Genomic DNA, 12,452 nt, shown 5'->3' on the forward strand with positions numbered 1-12,452 from the left:
TATGAGGTACCCTGTCAGGTGTCCTGTGATGACAGGTTGTATTTGATCATAAGCTCTTGTAGTAGGGATGTTGTGGAAGTCGTGCTTGTCGCTTGATGTATAGGAGTACTGTTTGGTGGTCTGGGAAGTTTTTGTTTGTATGGATCAGTCCAACATTTCAGCTGGAAGTGAAATTCCAAATTTGTCTGTTCTCTGATTTGCTTAAAAAACCCAAACAAACCCAATTACATGCTTCCCTGGGGAGTCCGTTCAAAGTTTAAGGTGGTGGGAATGAACATGTAAGACAAATTCAGCTCATGGATCCAAGGAAGGGTAACTACTTGAAAATTGAGACAGAAACAAACAAACCAACAAAACCTAAAAAACCAAGAGTGAATAAAAGGGCAGTCCAAAACCATGGAGGAGCTTCAGAAATACTGCATCAGGACTGCAGCTTAACTTCTGCAATCCACAAATAAAACCAAGTGCCGCTGTAGAGAAGTTATTGTAGAGAAAAGGTTGACATGTCAGGAAATTTAAAAAAAACCCTGACAACTTGGAAATTGCGGCAAGTCAGATGTGAATGGGAAATTCAGAGGAGTAAATAAAAAATCTGAAAGAACATACCGCTAGGAGTGCTTAAGCTGACAGTGGAGAGTTCTTAAAATACTGTAAAAGCGGGAAGTAGATGAGACCGTTGGATGTTGAAGGTGTAAAAGGAACACTTGCAAATGACAAAACCAATAGAGAGGAAACTCAGCAGATTCTTAGAATTTTACTAGCTTTGTCTGCTCTGCCTGTGCCCAGTCAAAATTGCTTGGCATCAGTGTTAATTGTGTGCTTCCAGTCACGTTTCCACAGCCTTTTTATTTGCTTTATCGAAGCTGTGTAAAGCGAGCGCTGCTTTAGGAAGAAGGGGTAAGGGATGATGGCATTGCTTCTCAGAGACTGATCTGCTTTAACTGAATTCACTAATTCTGTCCTGCTCCCTATGGGAGACGCTGAGTTCCAAAGAAGGACCGTTGACTTCAGAATGCTTTAAAACTGTGCTGCAAACCCTGAGGAACTTCTAGTCCTTGCAATACACCTGTTACATATCTAGAACTGTTCTTACTTTTCTATGCAAATATCCTGCTGTTTAAAACCTCATCTAGATCTGGCTTCCTCAAATGTTTTCCCTGAGGAATTGAATTTTTTTTCCCTTAGTTTTAAAAATCTAGGCTGATGTGCTACTTAGAACCTCACTAAACAATCCATTAACTATGCTGGGTGCAGAGTTGTTTGTCTTGCAGTTTTTTTGACAGAGATTGTTGCACTAGGTCTCTTTAATGGATGACTTGAAACCTTAAAAAAAAAAGTTAACCAAGTGTTATATAGCAAACATCTTTCTTTCTGCGGTCCTGGTGTTTGTTTGACCACCCTATTTTTGTAGTAACTTTTGTAATACATGGTTGAGTTGCTTTAGAGCAGATTTTGCTGTTGAAATGGACTGATTTTGCTAACAGGCTGCTTTACTGTGAGTTACGTGCTAGTTCTATTTGTTCAGGGAAGGGCTAAAATCCCAACGGGGCTTTTTGAGTACTAGCAATGAGTATGGTTTTTCATCACTTCAGCTAAACAGCTTACCATTGAAAGCTTTCATCGTTTCCTTAGGGCACTTGAAAGGAGAGAGTCAGCAAACATAAGTCAGTTGTTAGTAGACAGCAAACTACCTAGCTATTTGGGTGTCTAAAACTGAGATGTTATTTTTGTACGCTTTTGTTGTAGTTCAGGAACAGCCTGTTTATATTGTGTCATAACACTTGACACCAGACTAAATGCAAAGTTTCCTTTAGGAATTTCTAAGACTGGAAAGGAACAGTTCTTAAAAGCTTGCAGTTGCTTAATTAATACGGTGGCTTTATACCAGATATGAATTGACTAATATAGCAGAATTTGAAAATACTGTTAGGCTTGCAAAGAAGAAAGAGAAACCTGGATGTCTGTGTCTTTAGGCAGTAGCGTTATTTAGACTTGTGAAAATGTTTAACAGTGTTCAGTTGCTTGGTTCTGGTCGAGGGTAGGTTATTTCCTTAGCTGATGCAGGAAGCTGTCTGTTTACCAAAAGAAAAAACTATACACTTCAGAATGGGCAAACATATTTGTAAGATTCAAGTCACGGAACTTTTACCAATCTCTTCTAGTAAGATAAAGTCGAGACTATTATTTGTGTTCTTTTAACAGGTGGTGTTTCACAAAATGTCTCCCAATGAGACTCTGTTCTTGGAAAGTACCAACAAGATCTACAAAGATGATATTTCCAACAGTTCATTTGTGAATTTCCAAATATGGGATTTTCCCGGACAGATGGACTTTTTTGATCCAACATTTGATTATGAGATGATCTTCAGAGGAACAGGTGCTCTAATATATGTTATTGATGCCCAGGTAAATACAAATCACTAAGTATCACAAGGAAGTGTGGTTTCAGGTGGGTTTTTTTTGTTGTGTGTGAGAGGAATGATCAAGAAGCCAATAATTTATCTTTTTAGATAAGCTCGTAAAACATCTCTTATGTATGAAAGGGTGTGTTGGCAATCTAACTTTTAGTGTGTGGTTTTTAGTTTTGTGAAGTGCCTGGAACATACGCTCCCACTGGAGAGAGTGGAAAGGGGCGAGTACTCTGAATTTACCTTTTCTACAATAATAGTGAGAACCTGCTGTGCTAGAAAGTCTGAATTATCCCTTCCCTCTGATGTTGACTGCTATGGAGTTTGTTTAATAACAGCACACTTCTGACCTCAGTTTCAAGTACAGGTACTGTTGGGTATCTGTTAGCTTCTAATGGCCTTAAGAATTGCACTGTGGGAGCTCACGTGCTTAGCAGGACTGTCTTGGAGATTGCTGCAACCTTTTGCTGGAGTTGAAGTGTAACCTGCCTTTCGCTCTGAAGCCTAGTTTTGTGTAGCTGAGCCTTGTATAGCTAATGCAACTTAATTTACTGGACAGAATCTAAGCTACTTGGATTTCTGACACTCCGAGGTATTCCCTTCTCCCATACTTCTGTTTAGTTATGGAGGTGAAGTTCTTGCACTGAAACATTTTGTCCTTGTGCAGAATGGAATAGTTATTGGAGATAATGCCTTGTCATTCATTCCTGACAAAACTGATTTACAGGATGACTACATGGAAGCTTTAACAAGACTCCACATTACAGTTTCAAAAGCCTACAAGGTCAACCCGGAAATGAACTTTGAAGTTTTTATTCATAAAGTTGACGGTTTATCAGATGACCATAAAATAGAAACTCAGAGGGATATTCATCAGAGGGCTAATGATGACCTTACAGATGCTGGGCTTGAAAAACTTCACCTTAGGTGAGTTAAAGATTCTGGCACATGCGATTCTACTGTTGCTGACTTGCATAGAGACTAAGGGCTTTTAGCTGTAATAGTGGATGGACCGGAGCAAGGCCTTGTTAATTTCTTAATCATAGAATGTTTTGGGTTGGAAAGGACCTTAAAGATCATCAAGTTCCAACGCCCCTGCTATGGGCAGGGACACCCTCCACTTGCCCAGGTTGCTCAAAGCCTCATCCAGCCTGGCCTTGAACCCCTCCAGGGATGGGGCATCCACAGCTTCCCTGGGTAACCTGTTCCAGTGTCTCATGACCCTCACAGTGAAAAACTTCTTCCTAATGTCTAGTCTAAATCTACCCTCTTTCAGCTTATACCCGTTACTCCTTGTCCTATCACTACACTCCCTGATAAAGACTGCCTCCCCATCTCTCCTGTAGGCCCCTTTCAGGTACTTGGAGGCTGCTATTAAGTCCCCTTGGAGCCTTCTCTAGGCTGAACAGTCCCAATTTTGCACAAACCCTTGGTATGAGATACACCGCTGAATTTATGTCCAAGCCTCATCTCTTAGGCTGACTAGAATAAAGTGGCTACTCTATCAGATTCCAATCAACAGATTTATTAATAAACTGGCTGATAATTCAAGGTTCTTTTGCATACTTTTCTTTTAGCATAACAGGTCGAATTTGTACATGTGGTCTGGAGGGGCAGGGACAGGGGAAGGAGAGCGGAAGCTGCCTGTCTTCTAGTGCTAGCTAGCACTGACTTTTCAGTGTGATTAGTTTTAAAAGCTTAGTCTCTTGATGTTTGGCTTGCTTTTAAGGTGTCTTCTGCCAACACCTTTAAAATGAGCTCTCTTTTCCCTGTTTTTACTGCTATTTTGATTCTCCTGGAGCCTTTTATGTATTGCCAGTATCTCTCAGTGTTAGTGTGAACAAAGGGGAAGGCCAGGAATGGGACCTGAAGAAATCTGGTTAGGTATTTAATGCCTTTGTGATAAGCATTCTGTAGGGCTAAGTGTGTTGTGAAAGTATGTTCAAATTTTTTTGTCTGTTCTTTTGGGGATAGAGGAAGTCTGTTTCATGTTTAGTCACTCAGAAATTAAGTTTTTGTGCAGCAGCCAGGTATATTTGTGGTAAAGGCATCCCAGCTAAATCATCAGGCCTGAATGTTAGACAACATAGCTTTAACATTTCTATTGCAATCCTGAAATACTATTGAATTTTTGTTCTTTTTTTTTCCTTTTCCCTCCCTCCTCATCTCAGCTTTTATTTGACCAGTATCTATGACCATTCAATATTTGAAGCCTTCAGTAAAGTGGTACAGAAGCTTATTCCCCAACTGCCAACACTGGAGAATCTACTAAATATCTTTATATCAGTAAGTGTTAATCTAACAGAACTTTGAGTGAAATATGCAGAATGGTAAAGCAAATCCTTCTGCTAAGGAGTGCTGCCTAGATCTGCCCTTGGTGGATTCAGGTGGCACTCATGGTGCACTCTGCTGGCCTGGTTGTCTGCGTTAGAAGCTCTTTACCACAGCTGAATTGTACTGGTGCATGCTTTGTGTGTGTTTCTCTAAATACTGACAAAGTGTAGTTTGGCTTGTTAGAAGTGTTGATACAAAAGTTTTTTGCCAGCACGATATACTGATTAGTCTGCTACAGCACTTAGTAGTCTAATGTAGCTGTACTGGGAAGAGACTTTTTTTATAATGTGAACTTGACCTAAACAGTCTATTTCATGTGGCCTGTGAGACTTTTGCCCTTATTCTTTTGGTGTTTGCATTTCTTACAGAGTTTGTGACATAGAAATTTGCTGCTCTATACTTTAAGTCAAATAAAATATCACCTTAGAGACAAGGCTGAAGTAGCCTGTCTTATTTAAGTTTTGTCTGTAAGGATGTGGACAACGTGGAAAAGACCAGTTGTGATTGAGAGGAGCTGTGTGGGTCAGATGTGTCTCCCCATGCTGCCATATAATGCTTGTTTCCCATGTTGGTAGAGGACTCTCTGTATAACCTGTCCCAGTGGATAAAGGACATGTTAATGGTCACCCTGCTCAGTGCCATGAGGGGGTGAAGTGTGGCCCCGATGCCAAAAGGATCGTCTGGATGTGCTCAGGACACTGCCTTGGGTATTGAGACTAGCTAGGAAGAAGTGATAAGGAATGCTTCTGATGCATAAATAGAAATTAAGCTTTGCCAGAAATCCGTAGTATATATGTGGTAACTTGCTTAACAGCAGAAGGCCTCTGAACTTAGTATGAGCACGTGCACTCTGACAAAGTGCTCACTTAAAGTGGGATGGTACAATTGGCTTGGTGCTTTTCCATGCCCATAACTGCCATAATGTAATACTTTTCATGGAGTCATAAGTTTAGAAGCTGACTTTATTTGTGCTGCATGTTAAACTACACGGCAACTGCCTCACACAGAAACTGAACTGCCAAGATACACTACAAGCATAAAATGTCAGTGTCAGCATACTACTATAAAGTAACTCGTCTCTGAGCCAGGTCCATCTGGTGCATGTGAATGTGTGGCTCTTCTGGAGTTAATAGAACCACAGAAGAGGAAAACTGCTGAATTTGGGTTCTGGAAGCATAGGAAAATGTTACCTTAATTATGATCTGGTAAATAATAACCTAAAAGAATTCTGAGTCCCCAGCTTCATTTTCATCAACTAGAAGGGGATGTTGATATGTACTATGGCAACAAGGGTATTGTATTTATAAACTATATGCTCTAAATCTTAATTCTGTCTTAAGCCTCTAAATTGCTTATGTTTAAACCATTTCCTGCTATTAAGAACGTGAAAGTGTATGCATTCTACTTGAGATTTTTAAAATGCAGTTATTTAAAAAATTCATTCTGTTTTTTTTGTCTTTCTGAAGAATTCAGGCATTGAAAAAGCTTTTCTCTTCGATGTAGTCAGCAAAATCTACATCGCAACAGACAGTTCCCCTGTGGACATGCAGTCATATGAGTTGTGCTGTGACATGATTGATGTAGTGATAGATGTTTCCTGTATATATGGGTAAGTGATGAATACTCTTAGGAAACAAGTCCTTAAAAGTTGTAGAATAGGTTGCAAACTGTGCAAGTGGTGCTGGCTTTGTCATCCAGCAAGATGCTATCGATTGGTCTGTAAAGCACATTGGTTCTGTAAGTAACTAGAATAAAGCCAAATGATTTGGCAGCTGGATTGAGCATTTGCACTCAGTTTGTTTCTCTCCACTCATGGCCTTAGACAGCCGTCTGACATTTGTAAAATCAAGTGTTTCATGTAAAATGTGAATGCTGCTGTGTCTCATTTGTCATGGTGGGTGCAATTATGTTAATACCTCCAAATAACTGGGGTCAATAGCATGCCATAGCTTGTAAGTGTAACTTGCAGTCACATTGCTTTGAGACTTGCTGCTATCTGAACGGAATAGCTTTTGCAAGGTCAACTCGGCTCTTGCTGACTTTCTCTGAGGGATGCATGTAGTGCTTGTTTCTCACAATTTACGGCTGAATTATACTTCACAATGGAGTTTTGAAGTGGCTCTGGAGAAGTGGTAACTTATTTTGGAACTGTGGTTGTAGCCTGGAAAATACAGTGCTGCCAAGAAAGACCGCAACGTTTAGTGGTCTGTCTCCTGATGGGTTAACCTGGGGTTGCGTAACTGTTTCTTTTGGTTGTTTTTTCATGAATGAGAGCTTAGAAGTAGCCTGCCATCCATCTTTTGCTTCTACAGTAATTTAACTAACAGTAATAACTTGCAGATAGAAAGCTGCATCCCAATCTTTTCTTGTAAATGCAGACTTGTTTAGCTTAAGACCAAAAAGTGTCCTGCTCCCTGTTGAGACTCCCCCGGCCCCTGCCCTGGCCCTACTGAGGCAGCCTTTGTATTAATTTACCAAAAGTAATTTCACTGAGATGTCACTGCATTGATGTTTCTATGTAGAAGCCCTGCATTAGAATCTTCAAACCAATCGCTTGATACCTTACTGTGGCACTGTAAACTCGGTGAGACAGCGAGTAAGCAGTGACTTGGGTATAACTAACATACTATAGTACCTCCTATAGTAACTCCTGTAAGTTGAAAACAGGCACAGCTTAGTCTGATATCAAAAGAATGCATGCTGATAGATTGCTCTTAAATGCTCACCTAAGATAGACAGTATTGAAGGCCTCTACTCTATTTAGGTCTAGGTGTCCTGGGAAACCTAAGGTGTGATAATGGTCTTATGACAGTGTTAAGACCTGCATTGCGGGTTCTTCACTTGCTCACCATTCTGTGTGAGTAATATTCTTCTATCTAAAGAGCATTTAACAGGCATGCATACGTAGCTTCAAGATAAATACCTACTAGATCATGTCTTAGGTTAACTGTTCTTTCTTAGGTTAAAGGAAGATGGCACTGGAAGTGCTTATGATAAAGAGTCAATGGCAATTATCAAGCTCAATAACACAACAGTCCTGTACTTAAAGGAAGTAACGAAGTTTCTGGCATTAGTTTGCATTCTTAGAGAAGAGAGTTTTGAGCGCAAAGGTAAGGACTTCCCCTCATCGAATGATTTGTATCTAATGTTTTTTAACAACTATAAAATATTAATGTGACTTTACAAGTCACCTTGATTTTTATGTAACTAAACCTGTTTAATTTTTTCTGGGAGGAATCTTCTCCTTGCCTAGACATAGGTATAAAGAAGTTTTATTTTTGTTCTTGTGAATCATTGCTTTAATTGCTGTCCTCCTGCTGAAGTAGCTAATGGCCTGTGTCACTATCCATCTGCTGTAATGGAATCAGTAGAATGGAGTAATGCTCGTTATATTCTGCTTGGCAGTGGCTGTATTGTGAACAGCCATACTCTCTATCAAGTGTTGCACTGATGTAATTTTTTTAACATATGACTGAAGAAATCAACAGTGGTAGGCTAGTACAGTGTGTGGTAGGAACTTAAACAAACAAAGTGTTTAATACACTGCAGGTCTAACCAACTATACAGTTACTTGGACCTGTAGGAGATGATGGTACTTGCATGTGTTATGGGCTAGAAATGACAGTGTAGGCCCTAATTTCAAACTATTTGACCTAAGTGGTGGCAGTACTTACCTTGGCATTTTAAAAAGAGAAAACGCAGATGTGTTCTTTTAAGAACTGTACTGTATTTGATCTCAAAGTTTTACTTACCACAGTTAGGATATATATCAATGACATAAAGTGCAAGGTAACATTCAAGTGATGGTTGTGCTGTACTAGTGTGTTTTTTGGGGGGTACAATCTTGTGTTGTCCCCTCACCTGCTGTTTAATTCCAAATGAGTACGCTTTTTTTCTAAAAATACTGGCATCACTAAAACTTTATTAAATCTTCTGAATCCAAATTCATGCTAAAGTAAATAGCAAAATAACTGATGGCTAAATGAAACATTTTGTATTTATTTTGAAGATCTGTTTATTACGTTAATGTCCCAAGCTGAGCACAAGGTTTTCCTCTCTCGTCCCCTTTCTTCTTGACAGGTCTGATAGACTACAATTTTCATTGCTTCCGCAAAGCCATTCATGAAGTCTTTGAAGTAGGTGTTGCCTCCCACAGAATCTGCAACCATCAATCAAGCGCCTCAAATATGAAAGCAGTGACTCACAATGGCACACCTAGGAATGCGGTCTAGAGGAAAACTAAAGACGTTGGATAGACTTGTCAGCTCTCCACTCCAAAGTTTTGTGGAACAAGAGAAGAGTAGTCTGAAAGCCTGAAGCATGTTTCATGGGAGAAGAGTGGTGCTAACTGTGAAACAGCAGCTTGTAACTCATGTTGGACAACTGAAACTACTGTAAAAATACTTGGAGGCCAGTGAAGTTAGATGCTGGTTTGAAACCAGCTTCATTGCAAGTGCAGTGGTTTTTCAGTTTGGAGTCGTATTTTAACAGTCTGTCTCTGACTGATTGCCCGGTCAAAATTTACAGATGATTGAGTTGAGTTTTGCATGAAACACTGAAAAGTCACTTGTTCAACTTTTTTTTTTTTTTTAATTAATCTGTAGAATATCCACTTTTGCTTAAGTTTAGCCTTTTGTCATGCAAAAAAAAAAAAAGGTGGTGTTATTATTTAGGCTTGTGAAAACCAGGCTTTTTGTTTGGTGAGGCTCATCTCACAAGTCATTCCATAAAGTAGTTCTTGCTCTTGTCGGTGTGCTCAGAGTATTCTCGTCAATTCTGGTCATGTTAAGTGGATACAGGTAGAGCTCTGTTCTAGTGATTCTATGTTTGTTGGGAGAGCTGACCTGGAGCTTCATTTTAAGAGATTGTGATACTTTGCTTTCAGACCATGCTTCTTGGTATGCCCCCTTTGATGGAAGAGAAGTATTAAAACCAGAAATAAACTACCTGCTCTCTTTTGCAAAAACACAGATGTCATAAATCTCTATGTTTAATCCTGTTCACAAAACAGCTGCATGGCTAATTAAACTGAACTGTCTGCCATCAGTTGGAATAAAGCAACCACTTTTGGCTACTCTCAAGTGAAGAAATGACAAAGTTACTGACTTTTGGTGGTGGATCTCTCTCTGCCCTCTGACTGGTAATCAAGACTATTCCCAGGAAAATGTCTGAGGGTGTTATCCTTACATGGCAATTAAATATCAGTGTGACACAACGTACTAATAATACTGGACATTGAAAACGTGGTGATTCTACACTGTGGCAAACATGTCCTTGTTTGTTGCCATGCAATCTGAATAGAATAGGGTTTTTTCTGACTGTGTGAACTCCAGCTTTCATACTATGGGAGGTATATCTGAATTGTTTTAATCTAATTTATTGGCATTGGTATTATTACTGCAGATGTCATACTGTACATCAGCCTTGCTATGCAGTAAGCTCAGCTACTGGCCTATAAAGATCTTGCCTCTTTTTACCTGTCCCTATGTGTCTATAGATGTTGCGAAGCCACTGGATCAACTGACTATACAAATGCCACTATAAAAGTTTCTGCGAGAAGATGTGTAACTGTAAGCAATCTCTGCAATTTATATATTTATGTGGTCAGAAATAACCACAGGATTGCTTCTGTGCTTATAGAATGGATTTTCATTGAACTATGTAAAAATGAATATACAGGCATTAACATAAGGGTGTATGCACATACTGTATAAATGTTTTTCCTTTGTTTTAAAGGTGTTTTATGATACTAAATACATAAAGGATCTGCTCCAAAAGTTACCAGTCAGCAGGAGACTTGGTAATTCAAATCCTCTATTTCAGTTCTCTGAGCCCCTTTTTGGTAATGGAACTGCAGGTGTTTTGTAAGGAAGTGCTGTGGGCTTGTAAGATTGGGTTTTGTACCTTGCAAGCTCCATCACAGTCTTCTGGTACTCAAGGTGAGAGAAGTAATTGGCAAGATCACAGAAAGGAGGAAAACATTCCCATTTGTGCAGTGAGTTTTCCATGTTCTAAGTACATATGTACATTCCTCTCTTTGTCTTCACTCTCTACCTGATTTGTGCTAATAAAATTAAAAAAGGTCAAACTGTAACACTATTGTTTCTCTTGGAGGGTAAGACACCTCAACAAAAGTCTATAAATGCCCGTATGGTTAAGCAAGTTTTAAAAATCCATGTAATCCTCACAGTATTTTTAAAAAAGTTAAATACCACTTTCCCATGTGAGGTTTTAAAAATTTTAGTCAGCCTTAGCTTTGCTCTCTCAAAAGGTGACTCCAAACTGAATACTCAGTTTTCAGAAGATGACTCTAGACTTTAAAGGCATATAAATGATGATGTGACTTGTTATCTTCTGATTAATCACAGAATGGTTTGGGTTGAAAGGGGCCTTAAAAATCATCAATTTCCAACCCCCCTGCCACGGGCAGGGACACCCTCCACTAGCCCAGGTTGCCCAAAGTCTCATCCAGCCTGGCGTTGAACCCCTCCAGGGATGGGGCATCCACAGCTTCTCTGGTCAGCCTGGGCCACTGCCTCACCCCCCGCACAGGAAAACATTTCTTCCTCACATCTCATCTCAATCTCCCCTCTTCCAGCTTCAAACCATTCCCCCTCATCCTGTCCCTGCACCCCCTGATCCAGAGCCCCCCATCTCTCCTGTAGCCTCCTTTCAGCACTGGAAGGTGCTGGAAGGTCTCCCTGGAGCCTTCTCTTCTCCAGGCTGAACACCCCCAACTCTCTCAGCCTGTCCTCGCCCGGGAGCTGCTCCAGCCTCGGATCATCTCTGTGCCCTCCTCTGGCCCATCTCCGTGGCTCCTCTGGCCCCGCTCCAGCAGCTCCGTGTCTGTCCTGTGCTGAGGACCCCAGAGCTGGAGGCAGCACTGCAGGGGAGGGGTGTCTCACCAGAGCGGGGCAGAGGGGAAGCATCCCCTCCCTCAACCTGCTGGTCACGCTGCTGGTGATGCAGACCAGGACACAGCTGGCTTTCTGGGCTCCAAGAGTGTGTTGCCTTCTCATCAACCAGCACCCACAGGCCCTTCTCCTCAGGGCTGCGCTCAATCCATTCTCTCCCCAGAGAGAATGGTGAGCCTTAGGCTGCATTCTGAAATGCTGCCTTGAGAAATTCTGCCTTGTGGTAGTTTTTAGGGGTAGTTTTTTGTCAGTATTACCTTACTCTTGAGTGGTTGCATCTACTAAAGGTTAATGATAGGATTGCAAAACAGAATACTGATTATTTTCACTATTACCTGACCAATATTAGCTTTAAATTTGTCCCTAGTAAGGAGCATGATATTTCTTTAGTTTACTAGAACTAGTCTTAATGTCCTTCCTAACAACCAAATTAAGTCAGATGCTGCTATTCAAGTAAAGTCTTACTTAGCCTACTGCCGCTTCAGTGAGGCAGTTTTCAGTTTCTGCTGAAACCTTTATGCTGCCAGGGAGGGAAGGGGAAGGATAAGGATTGTGCTTTATTTTCTCCCTTGTGCAAGGACCTGTCTCCACCTCCTGTGCTGACCTGCTGCAGGGAGACACCCTGTTAGAGATAAGGGAATGCAATATCACAGGCTCTCTATCAAAGGACTGAAATTGTAAAGGAGACCATCATCTACTGCTTCACCTTTCTGCCTTTTTTCTCCGAACCTGTAGTGACACAGATGCTCTGGAGTCTTTTTTGCAAACAACTGAGGCCTTGTACTTCCAAGGAGAA

The 12,452-nt window shown here is 40.7% G+C and overlaps 1 protein-coding gene across 1 annotated transcript; it reads left to right on the forward strand.

Moving 5' to 3' along the window:
• Positions 1-2,206: 2,206 nt before the first annotated feature.
• RRAGC (Ras-related GTP binding C) lies at positions 2,207-9,388 on the forward strand. The gene is made up of 6 exons (XM_010073699.1): positions 2,207-2,406; positions 3,136-3,335; positions 4,580-4,694; positions 6,209-6,351; positions 7,704-7,852; positions 8,823-9,388. Exons 1-6 carry the CDS (start codon positions 2,218-2,220, stop codon positions 8,972-8,974), a joined length of 948 nt encoding a protein of 315 aa, XP_010072001.1. The 5' UTR covers positions 2,207-2,217; the 3' UTR covers positions 8,975-9,388.
• The last annotated feature ends 3,064 nt before the right edge of the window (positions 9,389-12,452 follow it).

This window comes from Pterocles gutturalis, unplaced genomic scaffold (genome assembly GCF_000699245.1).
Source record: "Pterocles gutturalis isolate BGI_N339 unplaced genomic scaffold, ASM69924v1 scaffold33117, whole genome shotgun sequence".
NCBI classification, from domain to species: Eukaryota; Metazoa; Chordata; class Aves; order Pterocliformes; family Pteroclidae; genus Pterocles; species Pterocles gutturalis.